This window comes from Ustilago hordei, assembly GCF_900519145.1.
Source record: "Ustilago hordei strain Uho2 genome assembly, contig: UHO2_contig_07, whole genome shotgun sequence".
Classification (NCBI taxonomy): Eukaryota; Fungi; Basidiomycota; class Ustilaginomycetes; order Ustilaginales; family Ustilaginaceae; genus Ustilago; species Ustilago hordei.
The window spans coordinates 79,106-105,548 of record NW_024545289.1 but is presented as its reverse complement, the minus strand read 5'-3'; the positions used below and the strand labels follow the sequence as shown (position 1 = coordinate 105,548).

General features: G+C 53.3%; 9 protein-coding genes across 9 annotated transcripts; 3 read left to right on the top strand and 6 right to left on the bottom strand.

Annotated features, from left to right (window-relative positions):
- Window positions 1-64: 64 nt before the first annotated feature.
- UHO2_03842 (uncharacterized protein) lies at window positions 65-1,279 on the bottom strand (the record flags this gene model as incomplete). The annotated part of the gene is made up of 1 exon (XM_041559799.1): window positions 65-1,279. One exon carries the CDS (start codon window positions 1,277-1,279, stop codon window positions 65-67), a length of 1,215 nt encoding a protein of 404 aa, XP_041415733.1.
- A 654-nt stretch (window positions 1,280-1,933) lies between these two features.
- Window positions 1,934-6,091, bottom strand: UHO2_03841 (uncharacterized protein; the record flags this gene model as incomplete). The annotated part of the gene is made up of 1 exon (XM_041559798.1): window positions 1,934-6,091. The coding sequence occupies one exon, from the start codon at window positions 6,089-6,091 to the stop codon at window positions 1,934-1,936; it is 4,158 nt and encodes a 1,385-aa protein (XP_041415732.1).
- A 450-nt stretch (window positions 6,092-6,541) lies between these two features.
- On the top strand, window positions 6,542-7,384 carry UHO2_03840 (uncharacterized protein; the record flags this gene model as incomplete). Its single annotated transcript, XM_041559797.1, has 4 exons — window positions 6,542-6,593; window positions 6,693-6,980; window positions 7,059-7,262; window positions 7,356-7,384. The coding sequence occupies 4 exons, from the start codon at window positions 6,542-6,544 to the stop codon at window positions 7,382-7,384; spliced, it is 573 nt and encodes a 190-aa protein (XP_041415731.1).
- A 245-nt stretch (window positions 7,385-7,629) lies between these two features.
- On the bottom strand, window positions 7,630-9,138 carry UHO2_03839 (uncharacterized protein; the record flags this gene model as incomplete). The annotated part of the gene is made up of 1 exon (XM_041559796.1): window positions 7,630-9,138. One exon carries the CDS (start codon window positions 9,136-9,138, stop codon window positions 7,630-7,632), a length of 1,509 nt encoding a protein of 502 aa, XP_041415730.1.
- A 606-nt stretch (window positions 9,139-9,744) lies between these two features.
- On the bottom strand, window positions 9,745-11,153 carry UHO2_03838 (uncharacterized protein; the record flags this gene model as incomplete). The annotated part of the gene is made up of 4 exons (XM_041559795.1): window positions 9,745-9,906; window positions 10,081-10,512; window positions 10,633-10,934; window positions 11,027-11,153. 4 exons carry the CDS (start codon window positions 11,151-11,153, stop codon window positions 9,745-9,747), a joined length of 1,023 nt encoding a protein of 340 aa, XP_041415729.1.
- Window positions 11,154-11,885: 732 nt separating this feature from the next.
- On the bottom strand, window positions 11,886-12,896 carry UHO2_03837 (uncharacterized protein; the record flags this gene model as incomplete). The annotated part of the gene is made up of 3 exons (XM_041559794.1): window positions 11,886-12,225; window positions 12,307-12,338; window positions 12,411-12,896. The coding sequence occupies 3 exons, from the start codon at window positions 12,894-12,896 to the stop codon at window positions 11,886-11,888; spliced, it is 858 nt and encodes a 285-aa protein (XP_041415728.1).
- A 533-nt stretch (window positions 12,897-13,429) lies between these two features.
- On the top strand, window positions 13,430-15,052 carry UHO2_03836 (uncharacterized protein; the record flags this gene model as incomplete). Its single annotated transcript, XM_041559793.1, has 1 exon — window positions 13,430-15,052. One exon carries the CDS (start codon window positions 13,430-13,432, stop codon window positions 15,050-15,052), a length of 1,623 nt encoding a protein of 540 aa, XP_041415727.1.
- Window positions 15,053-16,222: 1,170 nt separating this feature from the next.
- On the top strand, window positions 16,223-21,095 carry UHO2_03835 (uncharacterized protein; the record flags this gene model as incomplete). The annotated part of the gene is made up of 2 exons (XM_041559792.1): window positions 16,223-16,314; window positions 16,448-21,095. 2 exons carry the CDS (start codon window positions 16,223-16,225, stop codon window positions 21,093-21,095), a joined length of 4,740 nt encoding a protein of 1,579 aa, XP_041415726.1.
- Window positions 21,096-21,831: 736 nt separating this feature from the next.
- Window positions 21,832-25,242, bottom strand: UHO2_03834 (uncharacterized protein; the record flags this gene model as incomplete). The annotated part of the gene is made up of 1 exon (XM_041559791.1): window positions 21,832-25,242. One exon carries the CDS (start codon window positions 25,240-25,242, stop codon window positions 21,832-21,834), a length of 3,411 nt encoding a protein of 1,136 aa, XP_041415725.1.
- Between the last annotated feature and the right edge of the window lie 1,201 nt (window positions 25,243-26,443).

Sequence of the window (26,443 nt, the reverse complement as noted above, 5' to 3'; positions counted from 1 at the left end):
GATTGTGGACGTGAACAGCGCTGCAGGACAGTGATTGAATTGAAGCGACGATCAGCGGCTGGGATCAAGAGTACCATCCACCAGGAGGAGGACCTCCTCTTCCACCACCGCCGAGTCCGCCGAACCCGCCTCCAAATCCACCTCTACCTCCCCTTCCACCACCAATGGGATTCTCACCTCGCGGAGGCGCTAATTCATCCCAATCAGGCTCACCACTCGTTGGACCACCTCTCCCACCCTGAGGCCTTGCTCCGCCAACATCCGGGTTATTACCATCTGGACCAAACGGTCCTCCACCTGAAGGATAGATCGGATCAAACCTAGCTCCCGGTGGCACAGCACCAGGAGGCAGCCCTGTAGGACCAGCCTCTGGGTGATTAGGTCGGAATCGATCGCGGAACATGGGATGGTCGGGACCGACGAACATGCCTCCACCCGTGTCTCCGCCTGGGAAGAGGGGCGGGGGAGCACTACTTCCTCCTCCGCCGAAACGTGGGGGCATGGCTAAGAGTGAGCCTCCCAGTGGGTCCAAGTCTCGATCACCGATGGTGAGTGGATTACGGAAGGACGGTTGAGAGGGGTATGTCGGATCGTCTTCGTCTCCTGCGAAGGGCGGACGAGGTTGGTTGGGCCTGTTTGGCTGAGTCGAGGACGAAGAGGATGAAGGGTTGTTGCGACCATCGCCAGTGTTAGAGCTCGACTCTTCGGTGTACCCATCCTTCCTCAACCCTGGCACGAGTGTCTGCAGGATCTGTGTCTTGTACGCAATCACTAGATCCTTCAGCCTCGAACTTCCAATGAATCCATTCACCAACGGCTCATCTCTCTCACCCTCCTTCTTAGCGTGCGGATAGGGGAAGAACGAAGGCGAGAGATAATCGCTCAGTGGGATTTCCATCGTACTCGTCTTACTTCCTTGCATGGCGATGCCATGTATCACAGCCTTGTTGCCGAGTTTGACTATTTTGACGAGGTAGTCGAGGGAGGACTGGTGGTGCTTGTAGCGGAACGAGTAGTGGTCGGGCCCTTTGCTGTTCCATTCTGCGGGGAGCTTGTTGGTTGAGGTTGCGCCTGAGGAGGAAGAAGATGACTCGTCTGAGGAAGGTTGCAGCAGAAGATCATCTTCAGAGAGACCGGTGAGTCGGAAGTCCAGACGGGTCATGATGGTATGGATTATGGCGGAAAGTGCATCGGATGGCAAGCGGAGTTGCGGCTCGGAAGAAGGAAGCAGCTGCTGCAGGACGTGCAGCAGCGCTGATGGGTCGAGAAGGTCGGTCATTGTTGTTGATTGCAGACGACTACCTGCCATTGAAAAGATGGGATGGTTCGTTGAGTGTGGATAGGGTGCAAGCGGTGTCAAGGAAACGACTCAGATGGTGTCGAGAAAGAGAGCGGGGAGGGGATGATGTCTGTGCGTCCATGCAGGGTCGAGAACGCGCAATTCTCGTGTCTGTCTCTGTTCCCGCTGCACGGGACCAGGTGGAGGTTTTCGCTTCAATGCACAAGCTGAGCATCCCGTCTGAACTCAATCGCACGAAATAAAACCGAGAAAGTATAAACCTAACACGAACAAACTAAGTGCATTGCAGGCAAAGACCCGTGAGGTCCTCGAAGCTCGACAAGCAGGCTTCTGGCCCGCCGTAACAGGGGAGAAGCGGAGCGAGTCGATTGTTGAGTCCAGCCCAGACGCGCACGCCTTCATGACTGATCACGTGATGCAAAATTGTGATTCTCCTGTGCGTCAGGCGTCGAATGGGTGCGCCCACGGCCCTTCACCCAGATCCATCATCCTCAGGCCCTTTGTGCTCGACAGCTCAAGCTGTCAGCTCAATCAAGAACGTTTGCTCACTTCACAGATTTGCGGGTGATAGCGACGGAGAAAGTCATGATATGTGGGCACTTAGATAATCTCCTACAAATGCGCATGGATAGTCTAAGCGTTCCTAACCTCGACCTTCTCAACCAACCCTTCACCCAGCCTCTCGATCTCAGCCATAATAGCGACCTTGTTCAACTGCACCTGCGTCTTCTCAGCCTTTGAGCTTGTGGGGCAAGAAGAGAATCCAAGTCCTACCTTGAAGTCCCTCTCCCTATCCAGCGAAGGGTTAAACAGGCCGCCGATCACGCTACCACCGTGCTTGTCGTGGTACAACCTGAACGAATCGCTGTAGAGTCCTCTAAGTATAGCGAGGAAGGACTCAGCTGGATCGAAGCCTGGCTTGGGCGTTGAACCGAGCCGTGTATCACCGGCGTTGACGCTCGCATTTGCGTCGTTAGCATACTTGGTCCGTTTGCCGCCCCACACGCTTGGATCTGCGCGAACATTCTCGCTGTAACGAGGGAGCACCGAGGGCTTGAGGTGGATGACAAAGTCGTAGTGGTCGAGGGAAGGAGTGAAGAGAGCGAGAACTTCCTCTTCGGTGAGTGACGTGGCTTCTTCGAGCACGCAGACAGCTGCTTTGGCGAGCTTCTTGACTCCGTCCGCTATGCCTCCTACCGGACCTTTGCGGCCAAATGCAAGGCCTTCAAGATCTGTCTCGGTGGCGACAAACCATGCGCGATGCATCATGGAAGGGTCACTGCCTCGTGCGGCGTTGAAGTGAGTTTCGACTTCGGTGCGCATCTCGGCGGGGAAGGTGTAGATGGACTTGGCTTCGGCTGAATCAATGACTGCCTGAATGGGGACCATCAAAGGCTCTTCTTTCCATCTCCAGTTGGCTAGCAGTCGCAGAATTCTCAAAAGACCTGCTACTGCCGAAGCTGGCGCTCCTTCCTCCGGAGACAGGTATGCTGCAGCGCACACAAGCTCAATGAGCTCCTCTGGGATGGCGGGCGACGAGAGCATCTGACTAGCCAGCCAACGCTTCGTCAATCGCACTGCTCCACCGAATGAGGCGAAACGATGACCCATCGAGGCAATGTAGGAATGGTGCAAAGGCAATGCCTCGAATCGACGTTGCCACTCGTGAAGGATCTTCCTTGCGCGCCGCTTGGCACCGGCCGACTCGAATCGGTCAGCCAGGATGCGCTCGAGCAACACCTTCTCCCTGTTGTGCATGATGCTTGCCCTGAAAGCAAAGCCGTTCCCAAGAATCAACTCCAAACTGCACTGATCCTCCATCTTCGATGTGGCGTTCGGGTCAAAGACAACGCGGCAAGTGGTGCTGGCGATCTTGTTGCTGATTTCGAGACACATGCGCTCGAGGAAGGCAGCCTTCATAGCCTGAATCGCGGCAAGCTCATTGGGCCACTTGCCGGAGCCTTCGAAGGTGATGATAATGTCCTGGACGGGCAAGTAGGATGCAGAGTCGGGGATGCGATCGCCGAGCAGCTCAAGGTTGATGGGAGCTGGGACGAATGTACTTGTTCCTCGCAAGCCGGGAGAAGCAGGCGAAATGGAAATAATGGAGAGTGGTAGAGATTCAAGCGCGCGCAGATCCTTGGATAGCTGGTCGAATGCGGATTGGACGAGGGTAAAGCCTTTATCTTCGGTGCTGACCAAATGTGCGGTCCTAGCGAGGGTTGTGTCGGTTTCAAGCAGCGACTCGAAGTTGGAAGAGACAAAATGGATCTGCGACTCGTGGATGGCGTGGTGGCGGTAGAGTGCGTAGGAGAGAATGCGTCGTGGGATGGCAAAGCGCGAAGCTTGCGTGGTGACGGGCCATACCACACTCTCCAGCACTCGACCATCCTTGAATCGACGCAACTCAGACATCTTACCCCAGAATGCACGGAATTGTTCCGCTTTCTCGGTTTCCTGGCTTGAAGGGCCGTGCTCGACCATCCTCCAAGCCTGCTCGCCGTCGAGGACGAGACCGATCTCAGCATCGCTCGAGGCTGCTGGCCTGGAGCCGTCAAGTCGCCAGATTCCAGCGAGACCCCCTGTCGCTGGATGCAGGAGCGCAACGAGTTTGGTTCGACCTTCGAGTGCACGCGAAGCGGTGGTGCTGACTTGGATCATAGCGGCTTGGAACGAAGTGCCGAAGTCTGCGCGTTGGGTTGGTGTTGATGTTGATACACCGACGCCGTTGCTCTTGTCCTTTACGGTGGACTTGGCAGCAGAGACAGGCAGATCGATACGGGCTACTTCGTCGAAAGTGAACGGTGCGGCAGTTCGATCTTGCAAGAACAGGGCATCAAAGTGATCCGAGCTGGGATCGTTGAGCATTTCGAACGTCCTCCTCGCCTCGTATTGCAGCAGGTCAACCGACCCAGTAGGGACAAAGGCAAACAGGTTCAGTGTTCCGCTAGGGTCAACCAGAACACGGTCGAAGACTTTGCTGAAGTCCTCTCGCGGCACCTTGTCTGACCTTGAAACGAGACCAGCCTCTGGCATAGACTTCATGAACGAAGCATTGACGCGGAAGTCGTGCTTTGCAAGCCAGTCCATGACACCACGGAAGAGCTGGTAGCTGGAGAAGCTGTTGGCGAGCTTGCTTCGTCCCGCATTGGTCGTGTCTCGCTTGCCTGAAGCACGTTTCTCCTCGCCTTGTAAGAGGTGAGCAAGGATCATGGCAAGGATGAAGCGCAAAGAGGCAGTACCGGCTACAAGTCGACGGCAGTCCTCTTCGGAGCGCTTTGGGTTGGAACGTCCACCAGAACCAAATCCACGCTGGAAGGCCCATGTCTTGAGCAGCAGGCATGCGTCCGCGAAAGCAGGGCAAGCTTGTGCTACCTTGTGTAAGTAGACGAGGTGGGGAAGATGCAGTGTGTCGGCGAGAACCGCGGCATTGTAGCGAGGTGTAGCTGCGGCTGCGCTCGAAGCAGCACCGGTAGAGGATTCTGCAGCGTCTGTGGCGGCTACACGGACGTTACTGCGCAGAGGGCCTAGGTGAATAGGCTTGAAGGTGTCCGGCTCTATGGAAGGGTGGATACGAATGTTGCACTTGAGCTTGGAGAAATCCGTCTCGGACTTGTCGTGAATCGGCTTGAGCATCAAAATGGGTCGTCGTGGATCCGAGTCGACTAGCGCAAACGAGGCAGTGATTCCGAGGTGAACGTCATGCTCGTCCTCTGCGGTCTGGATGGCGTGTGCGAGCGCTGCGAGGTAGAATGCCTTCTTGTGGAAGTATCGGAAGTTGACGTAGTCCTTGGGCTGGAAGAGGCTTGATGGCATGACAGCGGCAACGTCGACGTCAATCCCTTCTGGGCGTTTAGCAGCGGACTTGAGTGGCCAGCTGCCGACGAGGTGCATGGCGGAAGGCTTCTCAAAGCCAAGCTTGTAGTTGGCGTCGGTCTTGGGAGCTGGGTCGGGAAAGGGAATGCGGACTTTAGAGCCGGAAGTGTGCCTTTGGAAGCCTTTGATCGCCTCGCCAACGGGCTTGGGGTCAATGGGAGCGAGAGACTCGAAAAGCTGATGCAGCCTGCGGAGGACAAGATCGAGCGCGCTGGCCTTGTGATATGCGGGACGCACTTCGGGAAGCATCTCGTCGACCTTGAGCCTGAAGACATTGTTCTTGAACAGCTCGCCAGTCTCCTTCAGTCCTTGCATTTCTGCAGTTGTCGGGAGAGCGTAGAGTGCGCTCTTAGCGGTTCTGCGAGACTCGTATGCTGCAGCAGTTGCGTTCTCAGAAGCTGAAGCAGCTTGTGCACCGGCTGTACCGTTGTCGTCGCCATCAGCTTCGAGATCTTCGAAACCGCCGTCCATGTCCTCGTCTGACATGAGCTCAGCCTCGCCAGGCTCCACGTGATCGTAGCTGTCCTCTGCCTCCTCCTCATCATCGCTGTCAACTTGATCATCATCGTCATCATCTTGATCTGAGGCGAGCTCAACCTCGTCCTGTGATGCGGCCTCAGAAGCTTCCTCGTCCTCGTGCTCCTCATCGTCCTCTTCGCTGTCCTCGTCATCATCGTCTGATGCATCTGGCAGAGCAGCTGAGCCGGTTCCATGCAAGGCCGAATCAAGCAAGTCCTCGCCATCATCGAAGCCATCATTGTTATCGCTATCATCCATGTAAATGGTTCCGTTGTTGGGCTTACGTGACAAAGTAGGCGTCGACTGTGGTCTGGATCGTGCTGATGGGCTGGCTGTATGTTTTGAAGATGAAGGTGTGGAGGTCGAGGCTTCGGCCTTTCTCTTGACGCCGGGCATTTTGGGGTTTCGCCTCCTTCAGCTCGATTACTCGGGCTGACCTTTGAGATGGTAGAGAAGAGAGGGTGGATGAAGGTGAAGGTCGGTGTCAGGGTGTGAACAGTGTCACTCAAGTTGAGGAGGCCGAGTGTGGAGCACTTTCTTCCAATCCAAACTTTTTTTCTGTAGCCAACAAACGCGCTTGGAAACAGAGAAAAAATTCAAGAGAATCCACATTAAACCATTTCCGCAACCCGAATTTTTGCCGCCCCGATTGTCCGCACTACATCGGGTGCTGATGCAGAACAGCACAGTCCAACACTCGGCTTGTTGCTTAGCTGTGCGTGTGCATGATCAACACTTGATACTGTATTCTTGTTCCGAGCAACCTCTCACCATCAGCTCCATCGTCCTCCCACGCATTCATCGGCTAAGTCGCACCAGTAACAGCACACATAACGGGCTGCAACCATGGCTGATCAGGAGAACCACGACGACGCTATCCAGCAGATCGATGTTCAGAGTAAGCGCGCTTTCCATTACCTCAACAATGCTAACGACTGAAAGACTAACCGATCTTCAAGTGTCCCTTTCGCTCAATCTGATCGCTTCTGCTGATCAGACAAGAGGTTGCTACATGCAGCTCGAACGGATGACCTCGAGCTTCTTCAAGAGATCGTCTCCTCTGGCGCCTTTGATGCCAATCATAGTGACGGAGTAGGCCGCAATGCACTTCACTACGCCGCCTCCTCGCAGTCCACACAGGTCCTTCCAGAGATTCTGAACCTGGAGATCGACGTCGACCACCAAGATCGAACCAACGCAGACACTCCTTTGCACGCGGCTGTTAATGTCGAAATCCCAGATGGTGAAGCAGGGAAGGAAGTCGAGGAGATCAGGAACTGGATTGGTAAGCCCGGGATCCCATCTATGCAACATGCTAACGATGTTGGAAGCTGACCCTGTCATCTTTCTCGCATTGGTGCAGTTAACGAGCTTTTGGAAGCAGGAGCCGACCCAACCATCCCAAACAAGGACGGTGACTTGCCAGCAGACTTGCTCTCGTACGGCACCAAGTCTCGCTCGCAGCTCGGACAGGATCTTTTGGCGAGATTGAAGCGAGGACAGGCCGAGATAAACATCAATGCAAGCGACATCGCCAATGATGATGATGTGGCTGACGATGGTGAAGGTAAGCCCATTGACGCGGACACAACTACATGTGCCATGCACTGCACTGACGAACACATTTACATTTTGCTTGGACTCCGCCTCTCCCTTGCAGGAAGCGAAGGTACACCATCAGAAGAGTAATCATGCGTTCCATATAGACTGAAGTGATCAACTGATTTGCAATCCCAACTCAAATCAAGCATCGTTCGACCGAGAGGAAACTTGACTCAACAAACGCACCTTATCGAACAAGGTGGGTGATAAACGTTAGATTGCTACGTTTCTTCTGATGCTCTTGCTCTTGCAAAGTAGAGAACACCTGCCACCTCTTGAAAAGGAAGCTGAGCCTCCTCGAGGCGTGGAAAGTCAATACCAAATCGACCAGATCAGCGCAAATCGACCACCTTCACCGACTTTCTAGGCCGGTCATTTAAACTGCTCGCATCATCCCCTTTGCCATCCTTGTCGTCGCTGACAGGAATACCAACAGTCTCGAGCTCTTCCTCTTCCGACTCAGACATGACCGTAGCTTCTCTCTGTCTACTTGAACGCTTAGCGCTGCCGTCTGCCTCCGTGTTCGAGGCAATAGAGGAATGGTGACGGTCCGACGCAGCCCGTGCAAGCGCGGCAGCAACACGTTGCGATGGGTTACTGAAGATGCAAGCGACGTCGTCTCCGCTTGTATCGAGTGCGCTAGTAGCACCGGCCAGCTCGTGGTCGCTGTCGACTTCTTCTACCTCGACGGGAAGAGTTGGTGTTGTTGAGCTAGTAGTTTGAGCGAGACCTGCTGCCACCGCAGATGCAGTGCTGAGAGGGTTTGACGTGGTAGGTTCCGAGACGGTAGGCAGTGTTTTCTGTGCCGTTTCTTGGGATTTCGACTTAGATTGAGGCTGCTGAGCGTTTTTGCCTTTGCCGTCATCTGTACCTAGAATCCAGACGTTTGCGCCACCTTGACGGCGCAGCAGTTCACGACCAAGCCAGTCTAGGTCGGACTCATCTTCGATGGGCCAGTCGTCAGCTTCGTCGTCGGACTCAGAACGAGCGCCGCTGGGCTCGAAGTCCTTGCTTGAGGAAGCTTGCACTGCTTGTGGAGGTCGTTCCGCCTCCGTGTCCTGCTCGACGAGAAGCATAGGAACACCAGTGAGAGGGTGAATGGCAATCCTTGTATAAGGATGGTTTGGGACGTCACTTATCGAAGCGTAGAGTTGCCCATGAGGGGGTGTAGATGCTAGAGCAGATGGCTGGGCAAGTCGTGGTGGATACGGAGCATGTCCTTGGAGGATAAGAGGTGCTGAATGGATGAAAGGGCCTGCTCTAGCATAGTCAGAGAGACTGGCGTGGTCCTCAAAGTGATCCCATGCTGTGTGAATGTCAGAGGCTCGAGGGCGGCGAGGGGTGCTGGCGGCAATTGGGGCAGAAGTTGAAGCATACTGTGATCCGTATATGTCGGAGGCCATGCCGTGGTAATACTGTAGACCGTGACTTTGGTAGAAATGGTGGTAGTGCTGAGGTCGCCAGAGGTCCGGAACCTGATAACCTCGGGTAGCAAGGATACGCCTGCCGAGCATATCAATTAGCTCTTCATCCTCCTCAAGGAGCTGTTCGAGACGAGCAGCGAGTGCTCTAGCTCTCTGTTGCTGAAGGAGTCGGCGTTGCTGAGCTTCGGCCTCCGCCAAGACTTCTGCCCTAGCCTGTGCTTGACGGCGCGCCTCTTCGATGGCCAGGAAGGCGGCTGCTCGCTCGAAGTTGTTGTCATCGAAGAGGTACAGCAATGATCGTGGGTCGTCTTCATCTTCGATTGATGATGGTCGAAGAGACTGAGTGGAGTGATGTTCGAAGTGAAGCGGCAGCTCCTCGAAGTTGATCGTGCTGAACACAACTGCGTTGTGGCTCATATTTGTGGAGTCAGCGCCGCGGTGCCTGGCTTCGATGGCCACGAGTGCGGCTGGGGATGTGTTCGATACTACTCGGCGGTAGTGTAGGGGAGAGGAAAGGTGAGATTGGATCTGGAGCTCCTTTTGTGTATGTTTCAAGGGTCTTTTGAAGCGACTCAGCCGAGACTACAGCTGTAGACGTCATGGTGCGCAAGGGGCGCTTAGCAGGCATGAAGCAGTTGGCTCATGCGCTCTTTTTGTAGGCACTTTTCCTGTTTGACAGCTTCGTGAAGGCGCGAGAACAAAGTGCCGAAGATTCGCGAAAGTCATACAAGCCAAAAGGGGGTATCAAAGTTTTTGCGATTTTAAAAACGCGGGTTTTTTCGAGAGCGCGTTTTTGGAGGGAATTTGAACCCCCCCCAAGGAAAAGCGGGTTTCCAAAAATGCAATGAAATCATATGGCCGATAAAATACGTAACCTAACAGTGGTCATGTTACTTGTCACTCTCATCGCTATTACCCATTGCTTGCTTATATCTTGCTTTCCTCTTCACACAATGCACTCAATGTAATGTTTCATATGGTGGTGAGAAGAATTGTATTGAACAGAAGAAGAGAGAGTGCCTGTCAGATCAAGAATGGTTGTGTCAAGACTTGCTCCTGTCTCCGAGCTGATGTGCTTTGAGTCATGGCAATGTAGTCCACAGTAGTCCTCTCATGATGTCGAGACAATGCAGTAGTGTCTTCCTCATTGTGCCCAGTGGATCTGAACAGTGCCTGGAACAAACCCTCTCGAAGATCATGTGCAGCAGAACTTCAAAGTCTTGACACTGCATACTGTGACATTCCTTGTGTTGCAGTGGCAAGATCCAGTTCGTATTCCTGCTGATTTGTGCGTCTTGTCCTCCTGAGCTCTTGTGTATCACTGGCATCAAGTTGGAGGCTTTGAACAACCTCACTCACCTCATCCTCAGAGAAAGAGGGCAACAGCAGGTCAGCAATATCAGCAGGACAGTCATATTGACTTGCAAAGGTGTGGGCAACAATGCAGGCTTGGATCGTCTCAGCAGCAGTGATGCAGTCCTTGAAATGGTAGATGTTACCATGATAGCCTGTAAGGCACTGGAAGCGGTTCTTCAGGTATGCAATGGCATGTTCGACTTGTACTTGGACTCGAGAGAGCATGTAGTTGAAGTGTCGAAGGTCTCGACTCTTGTTGGCAGCAATGTGAGAGAATGGTCCAACTGTGAAGGCAGAATGGCCATATCCACCATCAACCCAGATGAACTCACCTTCGTCAAGGTACAGGCGAGGCTTCTTCAGGATGTTGCTGCCTGAGGCCCAAACCTTCGAATCCTGAACACTGCCAGGCTGTCCAACAACTGATTCGACAATCTGCAGTGAGTGTGGCAGGATCACCAGCACTACATTGATGCTGTGGAAGCCTTTGTAGCAGAAGTGCTCTCAACTGAGCACTCCTGGCTTCCAGGCAAGAGGGATGTGTGTGCCATCCACCACAAGCCAGCCCTTACCCCACTCTTCAACCCCAGTTGTATTGTGCACCCAGGCAGAAGCATGTTGTCTCTCTCCCTCTGAAGCAAACTGCATGACCTCATTGTTTAGCTCGAGGAGGCCAGCAACTGTGTGATTGGTGTATCCAACAATGCTCCCAACACCGCAACCACATTGCAAAGCAGCATCACATTCACCACCTCCATTTCCAGAATGGCCAAGTCTGTACAGAGCCACTGAAAGAATCTCTTGCACTTTGTTGAGAGACATCACACCTGAGCTGCTGTAGTTCCACTGGAAAGCCTCTGTTTGCTGGAGTCAGATGGCGAGATTGTTGAATGCTTCAGGCAACATATGAACAAGTCCATGATACATCCTATGATTGCTTGATTCATACCTGTTGAGAAGGTGGATAAGCTTATCAGTGCAGCCAAGAGGAGTGCAACGTGTGATTGTGTACCTTTGCTTGCATATGAAAGTGTACAAGCAGACAAGGTGTCATGAGAGCGGAATTGGGTTGCCATCATTGTCCAAGTTGTCGATGTCAGTGCTGCAGGAGTGCTGCACTCTGTTGGTGTTTTGGATGACCTCTGCAGGTATAGAGAGCTCGAGAGTGCAGACAATGTCATTGAGAATTACTTGCTTGTTGCTGTAGTGCACCATGGCTGGAAGGAGGAAGGGAGTTGGAGAGGGAGCATGGAGAGGGGGGATGGAGAGGGGGGATGGCAGCAAGAGCGATGCCAAAAGGTTGCAGAGTGGAGTGGTGGTAGTAATGGAAGAGGTGTGAGAGTGAAAAATTTTGTTTAAATGCTTTTGAGCTCATTATGTGACTGTGCTGCACATCATTTTTATTCACCTCATACTTGCACTCTACAGAAAAACACTCAGAAATGACTTTGCATTGAGACTGGATGATAGTACATGTAATGCTACAAGACAGGAAGATTGAATGAAGAGTCTGTGTTGTTGTTGTTGCTGGTGTTCTGATGAGCATCCTGTTCGACACTGGCCTGAGAAGCAAGGAGGTGCACCATCTCCATCACCATTTCATGATCACATGCATGAACACATTCATTGTACTCTTTCTCCTCCCTCTCGTGATGCAGGTGCATCTCCTCGTGCTTGGTATGCTCAGCCTCCAGTATTTTCTCATGTCTGGTGCATTCCTGTTCAAGCTGCAGGTGGATCTGAAGGGTATCAATGGAAGAACAATAGAAAGCTTCAGCAAGTGTGTTGCACTTGTGATCAAGGGCACCTCACTTGCACTTGGTGCTGGGAGAGAGCTGGGCTGAAGATTGAGAAGAGGTGGAATCAGAGACATCCAAACCACCAGCAGTGGAGGAAGGTGGTTGAGCCTGCAAAGGTGGAGGCAAAGATGTGTTAAAGATGTCATCATCACCAGTGCCAGCAAAGGATGCACCAGAAGTGGATGCAACAGCAGCCAGGGGGTTGGTGGGTTCAATCAAGTTGAGAATAGGAGGCAAACCACAGCCATGAGCACTGTGATCATACAGCTCGCTGCCACAAATATCCATGGGTATGTCAGCTGAGCCATTCGAAGGCATGTCAGGCTCATCATTGCTGGTGAAGTCAAGACTGGGAGTTGTGATAAGTGCTGTGGGATCAGCATTGAATCAGCCATTCATCATCTTGTGCATCCTTTCAAACCAAGCATACTTTGTTGACAGGGCAATGCAAGATATGTAGGACTGTTTAAAATTGAAAGTATGAATCAGCATCCAAGCATACTATTGCAAGCAACGAAGATCACCAAAACTTACCAGGTTGGATGCATCCATGTCCTCCAGCAGTGTACCAGCTCCAGTGGGTGAAAGCTTCTTCTTCTTCCTGTAGTATGTCTCTAGCAGCCACCTCAGCTTGGACTTGATGCAATTGGGATCGACAGATGTGCCTGGGAAAATCATCTTGGAGATATCCTGAAAAATGGGATGTTTGCAAAGTTTGAGGGCTGGATCACTCTCAGCTGATTCTTGAGATGGCAGCAGAGTGTGCTGGTAGGAGTCATTGTTGTAGAGGATCGTGACAAGGTGAAGAACATTGGCACCCAACCATGTCAAGTTCTTCTTGCCTGTGGCAGATCTAGAGGCTCGAGTTGGACAGGAAGTGTGGATGTCAGGAGCACTTGTAGAACCAGATTGAGACAGCACAGGCATGCTTTCAGTCTGAGTTGCAGAGCTTGTAGGTGTAGTGGATTGGCATAACAACTCTGCAGAGATGTCACCAGAATCATCAGTGGAGGAGGTCATGTTGAATGAGTGCAAGGAAGAGGGAGTGAGCAAAAGTGCAATGAGAGTGAGGAAAGGAGAGAAGATGTGGAGTGATAAAAAAACCGCATTTTCACAAACACACCTCCTGAGCTGCATTTTTGAAAATGCGGTTTTTCTTTCCCCTTTGTGGAGCTTATGTAAGCTTTTGCGTTTTTTTGAAAAATGCGCTCTTGAAAAAACCCGGGTTTTTAAAAATGCAAAAACTTTGATACCCCCTAAAGTCGAATGGCGATCCTCTCCCCGATTCAAGCAAGATCTCGAATTTCGGCCCTTTTTGCACGCTCATTTTCTCGGTCCTTTTTTTTCTTTTTCTTTTTTTTTCTTTTTTCTTTTTTCTTTTTTTCCTTTTTTTTTTTTTTTTTTTTTTGTTTTTTTTTGGGAAAATGTCAAATCTTCTCGAGATTCGTGCGAGTCTTCTTCATGCTTACTACTGGACACCTCCTTCTCTTCTGAACTCTTCAATGACATCGTATCGACCGGAACTTCTTCCAGAAGATCATACAGCTGCTGCGATGGCCTCAGCTGCGCTCTATTCGGCCGATGTAGGCACGAAGAAGGCGTTTGTATCTTTTCCAGGAGCCGACTATACCCAGACTTCAGCGGTGCGAGCTACCGAAAAAGTGCTTGCCCGACATGGCTGGCAAATCGAAGTCGGCGACGGCATTGGAGGGTGCGTAGGCGAACGTGATGCCGATGATGCTCAAGGAGCGCCTGTCGCTCCACCGGGCAAGGATCTCTACTTGGCCGACTACGATCTGCTTCCATTCGAGGAGCTGCTTCCTAGTTCTTGCTCGTCTACCAAGGGCAAGCAGCCTCAGTGCTCCAGCTACGTCATCAGGAAAGCGTTGATCCGCAAGCACTACCTTGCATCGGCACTCAATACATATGCCGTCAAGCTTCCGCCCGGTCCCGCAGCCAAGCGTTTTCGCACATGTACACCGAAGACATGGCACCTCGAGATCCAATTCGCAGACGAGCTGGACGAGCTTCTGATGGACGATCTATACGACCTAGCCGAGCTCCTCGAGACCAATCATAGCTGTATCGATCAAGGCAGAGGAGACGATGTGCGATGGTTCATCCTCAAGCCGGGCATGGCAGACCGAGGGAATGGCATTCGCATCTTCAGCACGCTAGAGCAATTGCAGACCATCTTTGAGGAGTTTCAGCCCGAATCTGATGATGAGGACGAAGAGGAGGACGACGACGGCGACGAAGAGGGCGAGAAAAGGGCTGGCACGAGCAGCAGTTTTGACCAGGATGGATCTGGGTATGCTGGCAAAGACACTTCGGTGATGGCAAGCCAGTTGCGACACTTTGTGATACAAGAATACATTCGATCTCCACTTTTAGTTGATCCCGTCAGCTCTGTCGACAGCAACTTACAAGCTGCGCAAGCGTCAGAAAAGCTCAACATTGGCGATAGGAGAGGATCAAACACCCGCAAATTCCATCTTCGTGCATATGTGCTGTGCGTCGCGGGGTTGGCTGTATACCTGCATGACGACATGCTTGCGCTCTTTGCTCCCCTAGCATACCGAGAGCCAAGCGAAGCTACAGTGGACGAGCTTGAATGCCACTTGACCAACACGTGCTTGCAAGAGGATGGAAGGCTCGCAGTAGGCAACGATGCTCGACCGAAGGAAGAGAACGTCTTTCTCTGGTCAGACCTAGGAGGGTCGTCATTCAGAGATCCAGGTGCGAAGGCCTCAGACTCGCCTGCCCAAACACTATCCCCGGAGATGATGGAAGATGTGCGCTGCAAAGCTGCAGAAGTGATTGGTGCCTCGTTTGAAGCTGCTGCTAAAGCTGGAAGCATTCATTGGCAAATGTGGCCGAATGCATTCGAGGTCTTTGGTGTCGATCTTATGGTTGGATACGACGACGAGACAGATGCAAAAGGGCGCCAACTCAAGGTGTGGCTACTCGAAGTTAATGCGCAACCAGACTTTGCTCAAACCGGTGCTAGACTGAGCTCTGTCATCGAGCGGCTGTTCGAGCGCGTTTGCGAGATTGCGGTTCTTCCATATCACAGCGAGTCCCGTACGGCGGAAGGGCTGGATGCTTGGAATGTAGGCGAGTCAAGACTTGGTACAACGCTGTGCTTCCGGGAGGATCTAGGTAGAGGCTTCTGAAGATCGCAATACACGCACCATGCCGCACAACTTCCTTCGAAATCGCACACTTGATGCAAGTTGCCCAAACTTCTGGAGCAGTTAGAGGCTTGTGATTTTCTTGGCCGATGTCAGATCGACATGTGTCACAGTGAAAGACCAGCTTTTAAAATCTATAGCACCTGAAATCACGTGCGGTTCCAGCGCGTGAAGCCATCTTGGAGCGCGCTTGAAAAGGTGCAGTTTTTCTGGTGCATCTTTGCGAAACACAGCCGAGCCGCGTTATGCCTCTGTGCAGAGCATGCTGAGCTGCAAGCGATGACCGTGTGACGCTGCTGCTTGCTATGACAAGCTTCGATAGCAGAAAGTGGCAGACTTTTCGAGGCGTGACCTAGGTGTTCAGAGGTGGCATCCTTGTGCGAGGCTGAGGAAGCACAAGTCGCGATTTGCTGCTGTACAAAAGAGTGTTCTGTTTGGAAGGTACATGTTTGGAAGGTACTGCAGCCAATTTTGGCGGATTTCAACTGCGTTCATTCGGCGTTGCTTGCTTGCCTGCTCTCTGCTGTTGTATTTTGGTGTAAGGGTGTGTGCGCCTGTCCCAGGGTGACGCTTTGGGCTTGACCATTTGACAGCTAGCTAGCGAGTCTGTTCGCCGTTCTGGTTGGCGGCTTCCTTTCCTCCATCCGCTCTCCATCTTAGCCATCGTTGCCTCAAGATCACCTTCATCACCATATACGGCGGATAGCTATTCCTTTGTGGATTCCGGATACTCATCCAGATGTTGGCTAGGCAGTGCATCGCATTTTCGTCCCTTTCTTAGCCAGCACCTACCACTTGCTGGCATCTCAGCCCCTGAGACGACGTCCATATAACCTGCTGCTCAGCTACAAATACTCAGCTCGTCCTCCCCCAGCACCAGGAGTTCGCACGTCGTTCACTCTTGACCAAAGTGGTCCAACAACCTCGTCCGAGTCACACCGACAAACCCTTAGCGTAAATAACTCGACATCAGCAATACGACGTCTACAGTCTACAAACATGCCTGGCGTACGTGCGGCTTCGCGCCGCGTTCCTGCTCTCGAGCCGTCTTTGAATGGACCAGCTTCTTCCAGCAGCAGTAGCAACGCCTCCCCTTCGACACCCGAGGCGAACCTTCTCGGCCACGTCAACAACATGCGCAAATGCTGTGACATGTCCCTATTTTACAAGAACTTACAAGAGCAGGGCGTCGACTTCATCGCAGACAGCCTTTTGCATGCCAACGACATTTTTGCCAAGTATGCGTGAGTATCCTCTTTGCCCGCTGACCTATGTCCTGCCCTAGCTTCACAACAATCCAGGCTAACCTTGACTGACGATCGCGACCCACCGTCAACTTTTTATCTACCTCATCTTTGTAACTCAACTTTGTAACAGCACCACGTCGCGCACCGTTGCATCTCCTTCCAAGCTTGCCGGTGAACTCTTGAAGTCGCCCACTCGCACTCGTACGCGCGGTGCAACAGGACAAAGTCGTGCCCCTCTCAACACCAGTAGCGATCCATTCATCGATGCAGCCGATGTCTTTGACAAGGAGAACGCACCCATTCCAGCACCTTCTTCGCGATTGCGCACACCTTCCACGATAGAGCCACAGAAAGGCAAAGGAAAGGCCAAGGCCAAGGCCAAGACGATTGAGGTCGTCAATGAAGCGCCTGAGTCTCCAGCGCCGAGACCAACGCGAAAAGTGCTCGGCGATCTGAATGCAGGGAAAGCTTTTCAGAAGCAAAATGCGCAATCAACAAAGACTGCGCCAACTAAGAAAGGTGCTCGCAAAGATATTGCAATCGAGGACGACAGCATGGCTATCGATGCCTCAATACATGAGGATGCATCACCAATCGAGGCCATTCCCAGGGCTTCTACTCCACCCCTCAATGCTTCGCCACCCAAATCTGCATCTACACAGGGGACGAAAGAGTTTACCAAGGAGGAGACTGCGGACGCAACCTCGATCATCGACTCGGAAGAGGAGGTTTCGGAAGATGACGGCGACTCGGACGCTGGAGCTTCTGCTGCGAATGCACAGCAGGGTGGATCTCAGACTCAGCAAACCGAGTCCAACGTCACAAGCATAGCCGTTTCGCAGGTGTCTGGCAGCGATCTCACCTCGGTGTCTTCTCGATCCGATACCAACGACACTATTCGTTCCAACGACAACACCGTTTCTGGCATGCTAACTGATCCGAAGCTCGAGAATGCTCGCCTAGCTGCCTCTGCGCTTCTGACGAGTAAGCTCCAACAACAGAAGGATGGCAACACGGATAAGCCTGTCAAGCGCACGCTTGCCTCTTACGGAGCTAAGAAGAGCTTGCCCGCTGCTGCACTCGATGCCCGCCCGAGCAATGTGACCACCACCTTGCATCCTGCTTCCACCCCTGCTGGTCCTGGATTCCGCTCCAGCTTCCTCAACAAGAGCCTGCGCAAGCAGATTGCCGACCAGGAGGCACTTGAGAGCGATGAAGATTCGGAATCCGACTCGGATGCTGACGAAGCTGGCCTTGTCGCTGGCGCCACTTTTGCGGCCATGTACAAGAAGACGGCTGCCAATACACAGGCCAACACTCGTGCCAACGCAGGCGAAGCTACAGGCAAGCACGCCGCTCTCTCGTCCAACGCTGGTATCAGTGGAAAGAAGCGCAAGAGTGACGAGGCCCTGCCGGTCGCCAGTGAAGCTGGTCTCGGTTCGGCTGCTCCACCCAACAAGATGTCAAAGCTTGGTGCTGCTATGCTCGCTGCCAAGTCTCAATCTTCCGCGATCACTCCTGCTGTCAAGAAAGCGCCAGCAGTCGGTCCTGCGTCCAAGCTCGAGCAATTCCGCAACAATCTAGCTCACGTCGCAAGAAGCACTGGGAGTGGAGCTAGCTCCAGCTCAGCCTCACAATCGATCAGCTCAGTCGCTTCTCCTGCGCTGGCGGAAACCATAGCTGCTCCCCTTCCTGTCAAGCCTGCCGAGCCTGCTCTTGTCGCGACAACTGCCCCGGTATCGTCAGATGCAGCTTCAACGTCTGATGACGTCGTTCAAGAAGCACACCCGCGATCCTCCGATTCTGGCTCTGACTCGACAGAGAAGATCGCGCCAGGCAGCAGAAGCGGTGAATCAACCATCAAGGCTTCATCCACCCCTCGATCTCCGACACGCTCCCCTTCTCGCGCTGCTGCTACTTCACCCGTGAGACTGCCGCCTCGCACTGGTAGTGTGCGCAAGTCTCCCCGTAAGCTGGCTGAGCAGCAGAAGATCCAAGAAGATGCTCGTGCTGCTTCGCCTGGTCCGAAGTCCAAGAATGGCTCAAGCTTGTTCCAGTCCGCCAGCAGTATGCAAGCACCACGCAGCCCGACAACACAAACGCGAAGTCTTGCCGCCCTCTTTGGCAGCCCGAAGCAGGGAACAAAGCTTCCAACACTCTCGAGCGCTGCAGCCGGAAGCACTACACCACTTCACTCGCCACCCAAAAATTGGCAAGGCAGCCGGTTGCCGTTTGCGCAATCTTTCCACTTGCAGCAGCAGCCGCAGCATGCATCGCGTGAGGCCGACAAGTCGCTGCCTGAGACTCCTGTTGAGGAGAAGCTTGAGCCGGCCAGCAAAGATCGCATCGTCTCGACATCCTCGACGATCCTTTCCACCTCCAAGGTCGAGCTTAACAGCCAGTTCTTTGATGCACGGTCACGGGAGAACACGCCTGAGCCAATCGAGACTGCTCCTGCGGCTCTTGCGGCGATCGTGCCCAGCAAAGATGTGGCCCGACTTGACAACGTAGCAAGCAAGGAGACGGTTGCACCTGCATCGATTCCAGATGCTGTAACGAAATCGTCAGGTCTTGCTAAGGCTGCCGCACTATCGCCGAAGAAAGCGGCAGCCAAGGCGCTCGCCAAGTCAGGTCCAACATCACCGACTAAAGCAAGCGCACTTCGAGCTGCCGCCAACGCCGCTTCGCCCTCCAAACTCAAGGCTCAGTCGACATCACGAACAACGCAACAATCTGGTGTTCCCGCTTCCTCCACTTCACCATCAAGGACGTGGGGCATTGGCGAGAAGATCAAGGGCTTCCTTGGCTTGCATGCATCGTCCACTGCTGCCGCTCAAACCAAGATTTCGGCATCCAGCACCTTCCAACCACGAGCAAATGGCGTTCCCACCAGCACTGCCAGTGCTGCCCAGACAGAGGCCAAAGCAGCGGCACGACCAGCAAATGCTGCTCCTGCCATCCCAGGTGCTTTGCTCGCCAGCCCTCCACCGGCTTCCAAGGCACCACAGGCCAACTCGACGCCGTCCAGCAGCGCTGCCTCTTCCACCACCAACGGCAAACTCAGCAGTCTCGCCCGAGCAGAGATGCTCCGCAAAAAGCAGATCGAGGAGGAAGAGCGCAAAGCCAAGGAGAAGGAAGAACGTCGACGAATGCTCACGGCCAAAAAGGAAGAGCGTGCCAAGGCAGTTGCCGAGGAGGAGCTCGAGAAGGAGAACCGCAAGCGTGCTCGAGAACAAACCGAGCGAGGAGCCGACGCTAGTGTTGCTTCATCTGTCGGAGCACCTGCGGCTATACCTGCAGCATTGCTCGGAAACATTGTTGTCGGTGGCGGAGGCTCTTCAGCTTCAAGTACCGCACACAGCACGGGAAGCTCGAGGACCAGTGCGGTCAGCACCGTCAGCAGCGGACCCCCTACTCGACCATCAAGTGCACTCAACGGAAGCTATACTGGCGTCAAGAGCCGGTACATGCAGACATCGGCGCAGCAACACCAAGCGCAGGCGGACGAGAGCAACAAGAAGCGTCGCGTCACCAACGATAGGGAAGGTGGAGCTGCCGCGTTGCAGACACAGAGCAAGCCGCAACAACAGCAACCTGCTGCTGCTGCTGCTACTGGAGCTCGTCCAGGCACTTTGGCAGCTACATCTCAGATCGGTGCTCCAAAGATGGTTCGCACTGTCAGCCAGCCCTCTATTCGAGCTGGCCCTACTTCGCAAGCTGCTCCTCAGCAACAACAGCAGCGCGCTCAGCCATCTCAGGCCAACACACAACAACCACCGCAGCAGATCAAGCTTACAATGAAGGCGGGCGCAGCAGCAGCAGCTGCTGCTGCTGCAGGCTTTGGAGCCGCACCTCGTATTCCAGGAGCGGGCGCGATGGCCGGCAATGGTGCTGCAACAGCTTCAATGATGGCTGCTGCCAACAAGGCATCGCTTGCTTCTTCGGCAGCACCTCAAGCTGGAGCCAAGTCGATGGCAAATGTCAACTTCTCGTCGTCGAATCCCTTCCAACAAGCCAAGCAGCAACAGTTGCAGATGCAGATGCAGAAACAAAAGCAGCTCCAGATGCAGCAACAGCAACAACAGCAGCACCAAGCTGCAGCTGCGGCTTCGAACGCTGCTCAACCTCAGAACGCCGCAAACACTGCAGCGATGCGAGAGCAAGAGCTGCATCGTGCCGCTCAGTTCCAATTTCAAATGCAGAATGCAGCAGGTGGTCGATTCGAAGAATGGGGCGATGATGCTCAGCAAGGTGGCGGTGCAGCCGATGAGGTCTTGCCTGACATTGCTTCGGAGTATTCTGACTCGGAGGATGAAGAGACTATTCAAAAGCGAGCTGCTATGCCAACGTGGACTCAGGGAGATGCTTTGGATTCTGCCTTGCTGGCACAGCTCACAGTGGATGCTGACGAGATCTTTGGTATCCCACAAGGACCAGTTGAACTCGAAAAGATTCTTCCGGGTGAACGTACTGCCAATCGCATTCGTCGACCACGAACTTCGTCTGCAAATTGGTCGGGTCCGGACGGTCTTGCACAATGGGAGATCGACAGATACAACAAACGTATGGGAATCAAAGGCCCTGGTGTTCAGCTCACTCGAAGAGATGGCAGCCACCCACCTCCACCCCCACCAGGTGTCATGGCAAGATTGTCAATGGCTCAACGTCAGTCGATCTCTCATCATGGAATGGGTGTTGCTTCTTCTTCTGCCATTAGTGCTTCCAGTGCTGGAACCAACAACGGCGTTAAGAAAGACGACCCTCGCGGCAAGATGTGATTGTGCTTTGTCTACGCAGGCATGGTATAAACTATGCTTCTATCTATATAATCTTCCCTTTGCAAACATTTTTATGATTTTCATGGCATCGTATCTTTTTCAAAACTTGCAACCTTTCCTGGTCTCTCAAGTTGGATGAGAAGTGATGTTGAAGGTCCTGTTGAGCTTATGAATGCATGAGAGCCAGCTGACAGGGAGAGCAAGATGAGCAAAGTACAGGGATGCCCAGTCCTCCAAGCGGTCACTTGCAAGGTTGCCGACTTGGCCCGCATTCTTATTTTTCTAGCTTCCGGACCACGCTCACAAACGCTTCTACTATTGAGAATGACGATCCAATATGATGATGTTGGTTGACGTAAGCAGATACAAAAGAGATCGGGCGAAGGACGACCTGATCGGAGATCGAGGATCGGGTACAACCTAGTCCCGCTCGTTGTCAGACCTCGTCATTAAGTAGGATGTACCCAGTGCCACTCACTTTGTATATATATCAAGCGGGAAGCTCGAGGCTCCCGCCACAATCTTTTTCTCAGTCAATTGAGTATATGTGTTTCTATCTAAAAACAGCAGTGACATCCTACTCAGACTCTCCCTGATCGCCAGTTATCGGGACTAAAACTTCTTCACATTCTATCATCTACAAGCAAGCTCACACAACCAATTCTGATGGAAGCTGGATATAGATGGTATTGAATTAGACAGGGGTTCCATACGATGAAATACTATTCCTTCACTCTCAAAGCTGAGCGTATCCACTGTGAAGTTCGCTTGTGCCACCCCTAGCGCCAACGATCACCTCATCCACATCTTCATCCGCATCTTCTTCATCAACTGCTGAACCCCTCAAGTCTCTTCTTGCCTCGTGTTGATGCGGGTGCTGATTCAAGAATTGGCTAGAGTGAGACTGCAACTGCGAGAAAGAGTTATGCGGTTGATGGAACGAGCTCCAACGTCTGCCTCCCCCCGCCGCTGTTGCTGATGCGGCGGAAGTCTGATTACCGTCCCTTCCAAAACCAGGCGGACTTGGCGCGGCAGGGTAATTGTAAGAACTCGATCTCTTTGGGTTTAGGGATCCACTTCTACGCAGTCCTCCAGTTTGAGGATCGAACTGTTTGGTGGTGGCGGGGTGTTGAGGAGGAGGTTGATGCAAGTGTGGGTTATGTTCGTGTTGGTGTGACTGCACTACGCTTGGTGAGTGAGGTTTGGGAGGTGGTGAGGAAAAAGGGTCTCGATTGCCATCACTACCAGAGATCGATCTGTGATGCGAGGAGGAATGTCTTTTAAAATCCTGCGAAGGGTCGGTGTCGGGGTGCGGTCCATCATCCTCCTCTTCCTCAACCTCACCGCGGGAGTGCATGCGGTCTTCTTCGCTGCTGTTGAGCAATCTCTCCTTCTCTCGTGCAGCATTACCGCTCGTCGAGCGAACGAAAGAGTCGCGCTTGCGAGCAAGCCATTCGTTCTTATCCACAAACCTGTTTATATCTTGCGTTAACAGATCGACCCCACGCTGACCCTTCGGTGGTTGATCTTGCAGTCTGAGTATATCCGACACTTTTTCCCGAATCGTCGAACCCAGCGAGCCCTGACGACGCATCAATCCACTAGGTTGGATCTGGTGCGATGTCGGATAGTTTCCACTAGGCGTAGTCGGACTCATCGGAGCATTCCCAGAGGAATTCTCACTATTCGCTCCACCCCCGCCTTGCTGCTGTCCGGCATTATTGGCGTCATCTTGGGAAGTGGAAGTGATGCTAACCTTACGCAGGTCCTGGGCAGGTCGAATACCTTCTTTCTCCAACTGTTCTGCGTTGGCGATGTTGAGCATCCTTGCTTGCTTGGAGGGCGGGACTAGCCGCAATCCGCCCGAGTTCTTGGGTTCTTTGTTGGGTTTGAAGCCTGCATAGGTGCCAGATTCGAGTGAGTGGCCCCAGTGAGCGTTGGAAGAGACGGCGGATCCGTTTTCTTCTCCAGCAATATCTGCATCGGTGGCTCCTGCTGGGCGTGGGCGGCGAGGTGGGGGAGGGCGATTGGCGGATGCACCAGTAGTTTTCGAACGACCGAGAGGACGGTTGCTGCTCACTTGGCTGTCGTCGAATCCTTCCACGTCAGGACCGGCAGCACGGGGATGGGGACTGCGACCTTCATCTCGGCGATGAGGAGGGAAGAAAGGGTTGTGACGGTCGATGGATGCGGCGTTGGCAGCGGCGGCTTCGTCTGACATGGCTTCAGCCGAGTCTGTGAGATTGTCTACTACTGTGCGTGATGCCCTGCCGCGAACGCCACCCTCTGTAGGCTGGATAGGTGGTGGCGGAGGCGGTTCTGATCCCGATGCGAGCGCTTCTCGTTGGAGCTCCTCCTGTTCCTTTAACCAGGATGGGAGGGTAGCTTTCACCTTGGAGACGGAGGAGGATGAATCTTGGCCACCGCCGCCGCTGGCTGATCCCGCTTTCTTTGCATAGATGGGCTTGGGCGCTACTGTAGGGACTGTGTGTTGCCGTTGCTGATGCAAAACGCCGTGCGAGACCATAGAACTTCCGGCGCCGACCTCGCTATCGCCACTAATACCAGGCTGCAATTGGCTAGACGTACGACGGGCTGCAGTGCCCAACTCGGTATCATTGCGTCCTACGTCCGATGCTGATTGCTCCGAATCACGACGCTGCAATGGGTGACTCAGTGCACTGCTGCTACCCAAGAACGACTTTGTGCCCGACATGGAACGCTTCTTGGCGTGCGAAGTGGCAGCAGCGATCTCTGGTGGTGCTGTTTGACCGTTCAACAGACGAGGCTTTGCTGGTGGATGACCGCCGTGCTTGGCTGCTGACGACTGCAAGACGGTGAATGTTTTGGGTGGGAGCGATTCCTTGGCTCTGCGCACTTGGCTCCGTGCATTGAGACCTGCTTGAATGAGTGGGCTGATGTGTCTCGGTGGCAGAGGAGGAGGGTTGCGGTCTCCAGGGCGGGGTGGGAGTGGAGGCGACGAGGCACCAAGACGATCGGCCTGATGCTGCTGACGTGAGCGAGAGCTACTGGCTTGGGAAGAGGCGTCGTTTGCCTGGTCAAAGACCACTTTGGGGAAGTGAGTTTGGGCTGCCATTGCTGGTGTACCGTTTCGGAAGGGGTTGGATGCTGGTGAAGAAGCGCGAACGGGCGTAGGCTTGACAATGCGTGGCTTGCTCTGCTTAAACGGATTTGGCGCCGGATCGAAGCCAAGCAATGCACCTGAAGGGGTCGAGATGTTGGTAGGCAGTGTTGAGGCGGCTCCAACTGCGACAGCATAACCAGAACCGCTTGCGTAGCTAGTTGTGGATGTTGCACCGTCGTGGAATGGATTTGCGCTCGAGGATGGCGGGATAGGCACTGGCTTGCGTTGCGACTGCTCGAGGTTAAGTGGGATGTTGGGGTTGGCGAACTTGGGTTTGGGAGCGACCAACTTGGGCATCTGCGGCTTGGCTGGAACGGCAGGTGGAGGCTTGAAAGCGTCTCGCGGAGAATCAGGTTGCTCGTTGAAATTCAAACTGAATTCCTCACGTACTGGCGTCAGAAGCGGTTTAGTGCTGGAGTCTGGCTTCTGTGGTGGAATCTTGGTCGGTGGTGCAGACGCCGATAGGAGCGGTAATGGGCCGGCAGTGAGGCTCCTTGGTCCGGGGGAAGTGATTTGTTGGACATTGCCAAAAGTGGCTGCCGAAGCACTCTGTGGTGTCGAAATCTTTTTTGGGCGGGCGATGCGAGCAGGCTTGGTCTGAGTGAAGACGAGATCCTTGGTGGCAGACTTGCCTTGTTGAGCCCATGATACCAGACGAAGCATGGCGAAAAAATGACCAGATGCCAGGCCTAGCGGTGTACGCTCAAAGAGAGGCAAGATCTCGAGCTCGTCGGCGATTGACATGCCACATTCTTGGCGCAAGTAACGCAAACCATCTTGCTCGTCAATGAGATCTGGTTGATTACTGGGAGCAGGTTTGATACTTGCAAAGCTTGAGAGGTAGACGATGTATTCTTGAGGTGAGAGCGCAGACTCGTCTAGAAAGGATCTGCGTGCAGGGTTGAGGAGTGCTGCTGTGGAGCCGGCTCGGATTGAAGAAGCAGTCGAGGTGTTAGGAGAGGGCGAGGCCATGGCTAATGTTGGGACATGTGAGTGTGACATGCCTTGGCACTTGGCGTTGAACTAGGACCTCTTCTGCTCCTAGCTACGTGAGCACCCAGAAAAGCAAAGGCAATGTCTACTGTCTCCTTGTTCCTTTGGACTTGTAGGGGTTGCTAGTCCTTGGGGCTGAGATGATGGGCGTGATCCTTGGCAGTCTTATCTGGATGATGCGCTCTAGCTTTGCATGGGTTTGTCGACTGCGGTGAGTCACTGAGGCCTGTTTGTGGATGCAATGCTGTAGCAGGCGAGCTGGATTCGGTGAGATGCCTGGTTTGAGCCGTCTGTAGATGCGCGTTGTGCAAAGCCTGTGAGATTGTAGGCTGCCTGAATTGAGTCGATGGATCGGGATAGTATACAATGCTTTTCTGTGTCAACTGCGAGAATGACCGAGTTGATGAGGATGGGCCGATGCTGTTGCGTGATGGTGTTGGAAGGAGTGTTGTTGTGTTGATGGTGAGGACAAGGAGACTCGATTGGATGAGATGATGATCCGGGGACGGGTAAGCTCCAGGAACTGGAGGGTTAAAAAAAATAAATTGACAGGATGGACGCAGGATGATGGTGGACCAAAGCGAGATGGAGCGTCAGAGTGCGCGTGCTGATTGTGTCTCAGTGAATCGGAGATGGAGACGGAGGTGCGAATGAGATTGCCGGACCGATAAGCCGTTCTGAGCCGAGACAAAGGCGGTGGAGTGCGGTGGATGGACGCGGCAAGAAGGATCGAGTGGAAAAGAAGAGAGAAAGAAAAGAGAGAAAGAAAAGAGAGAAAGAAAAGAGAGAAAGAAAAGAGAAAGAAAAGAGAGAGCGAGACGCTTGTGCTGACGATCATGTATCTCGACGTCGGAAGAGCCGTTGAGGCGCCGAGTGATCAAAAGCGGAGCAGCCGAGAGTGGCGCGCAAACTGAATGGAATGGAATGGGATGGCAGGAGGGAGATGCCAGTGAGAAGGGCTGCTCGACAAATACTGCTCAACAAGGGCTGCTCCGATCAACAAGAGAGATGAAGGGCGATGTGAGCCCACAAAAGGAACGCAGAAATCACAAATCTCACCAAATCCGCGATAATGAGAATCAATTTCATGGAAGCTGAGCTGGCATTTGAAGCAGAAAACAACGTGAGCCAAAACAAAGCTGCTTTCTTTCTTGTTCAGTTCAACGTGACTCACACTCACACTCACACTCACACTCACACTCACACTCAC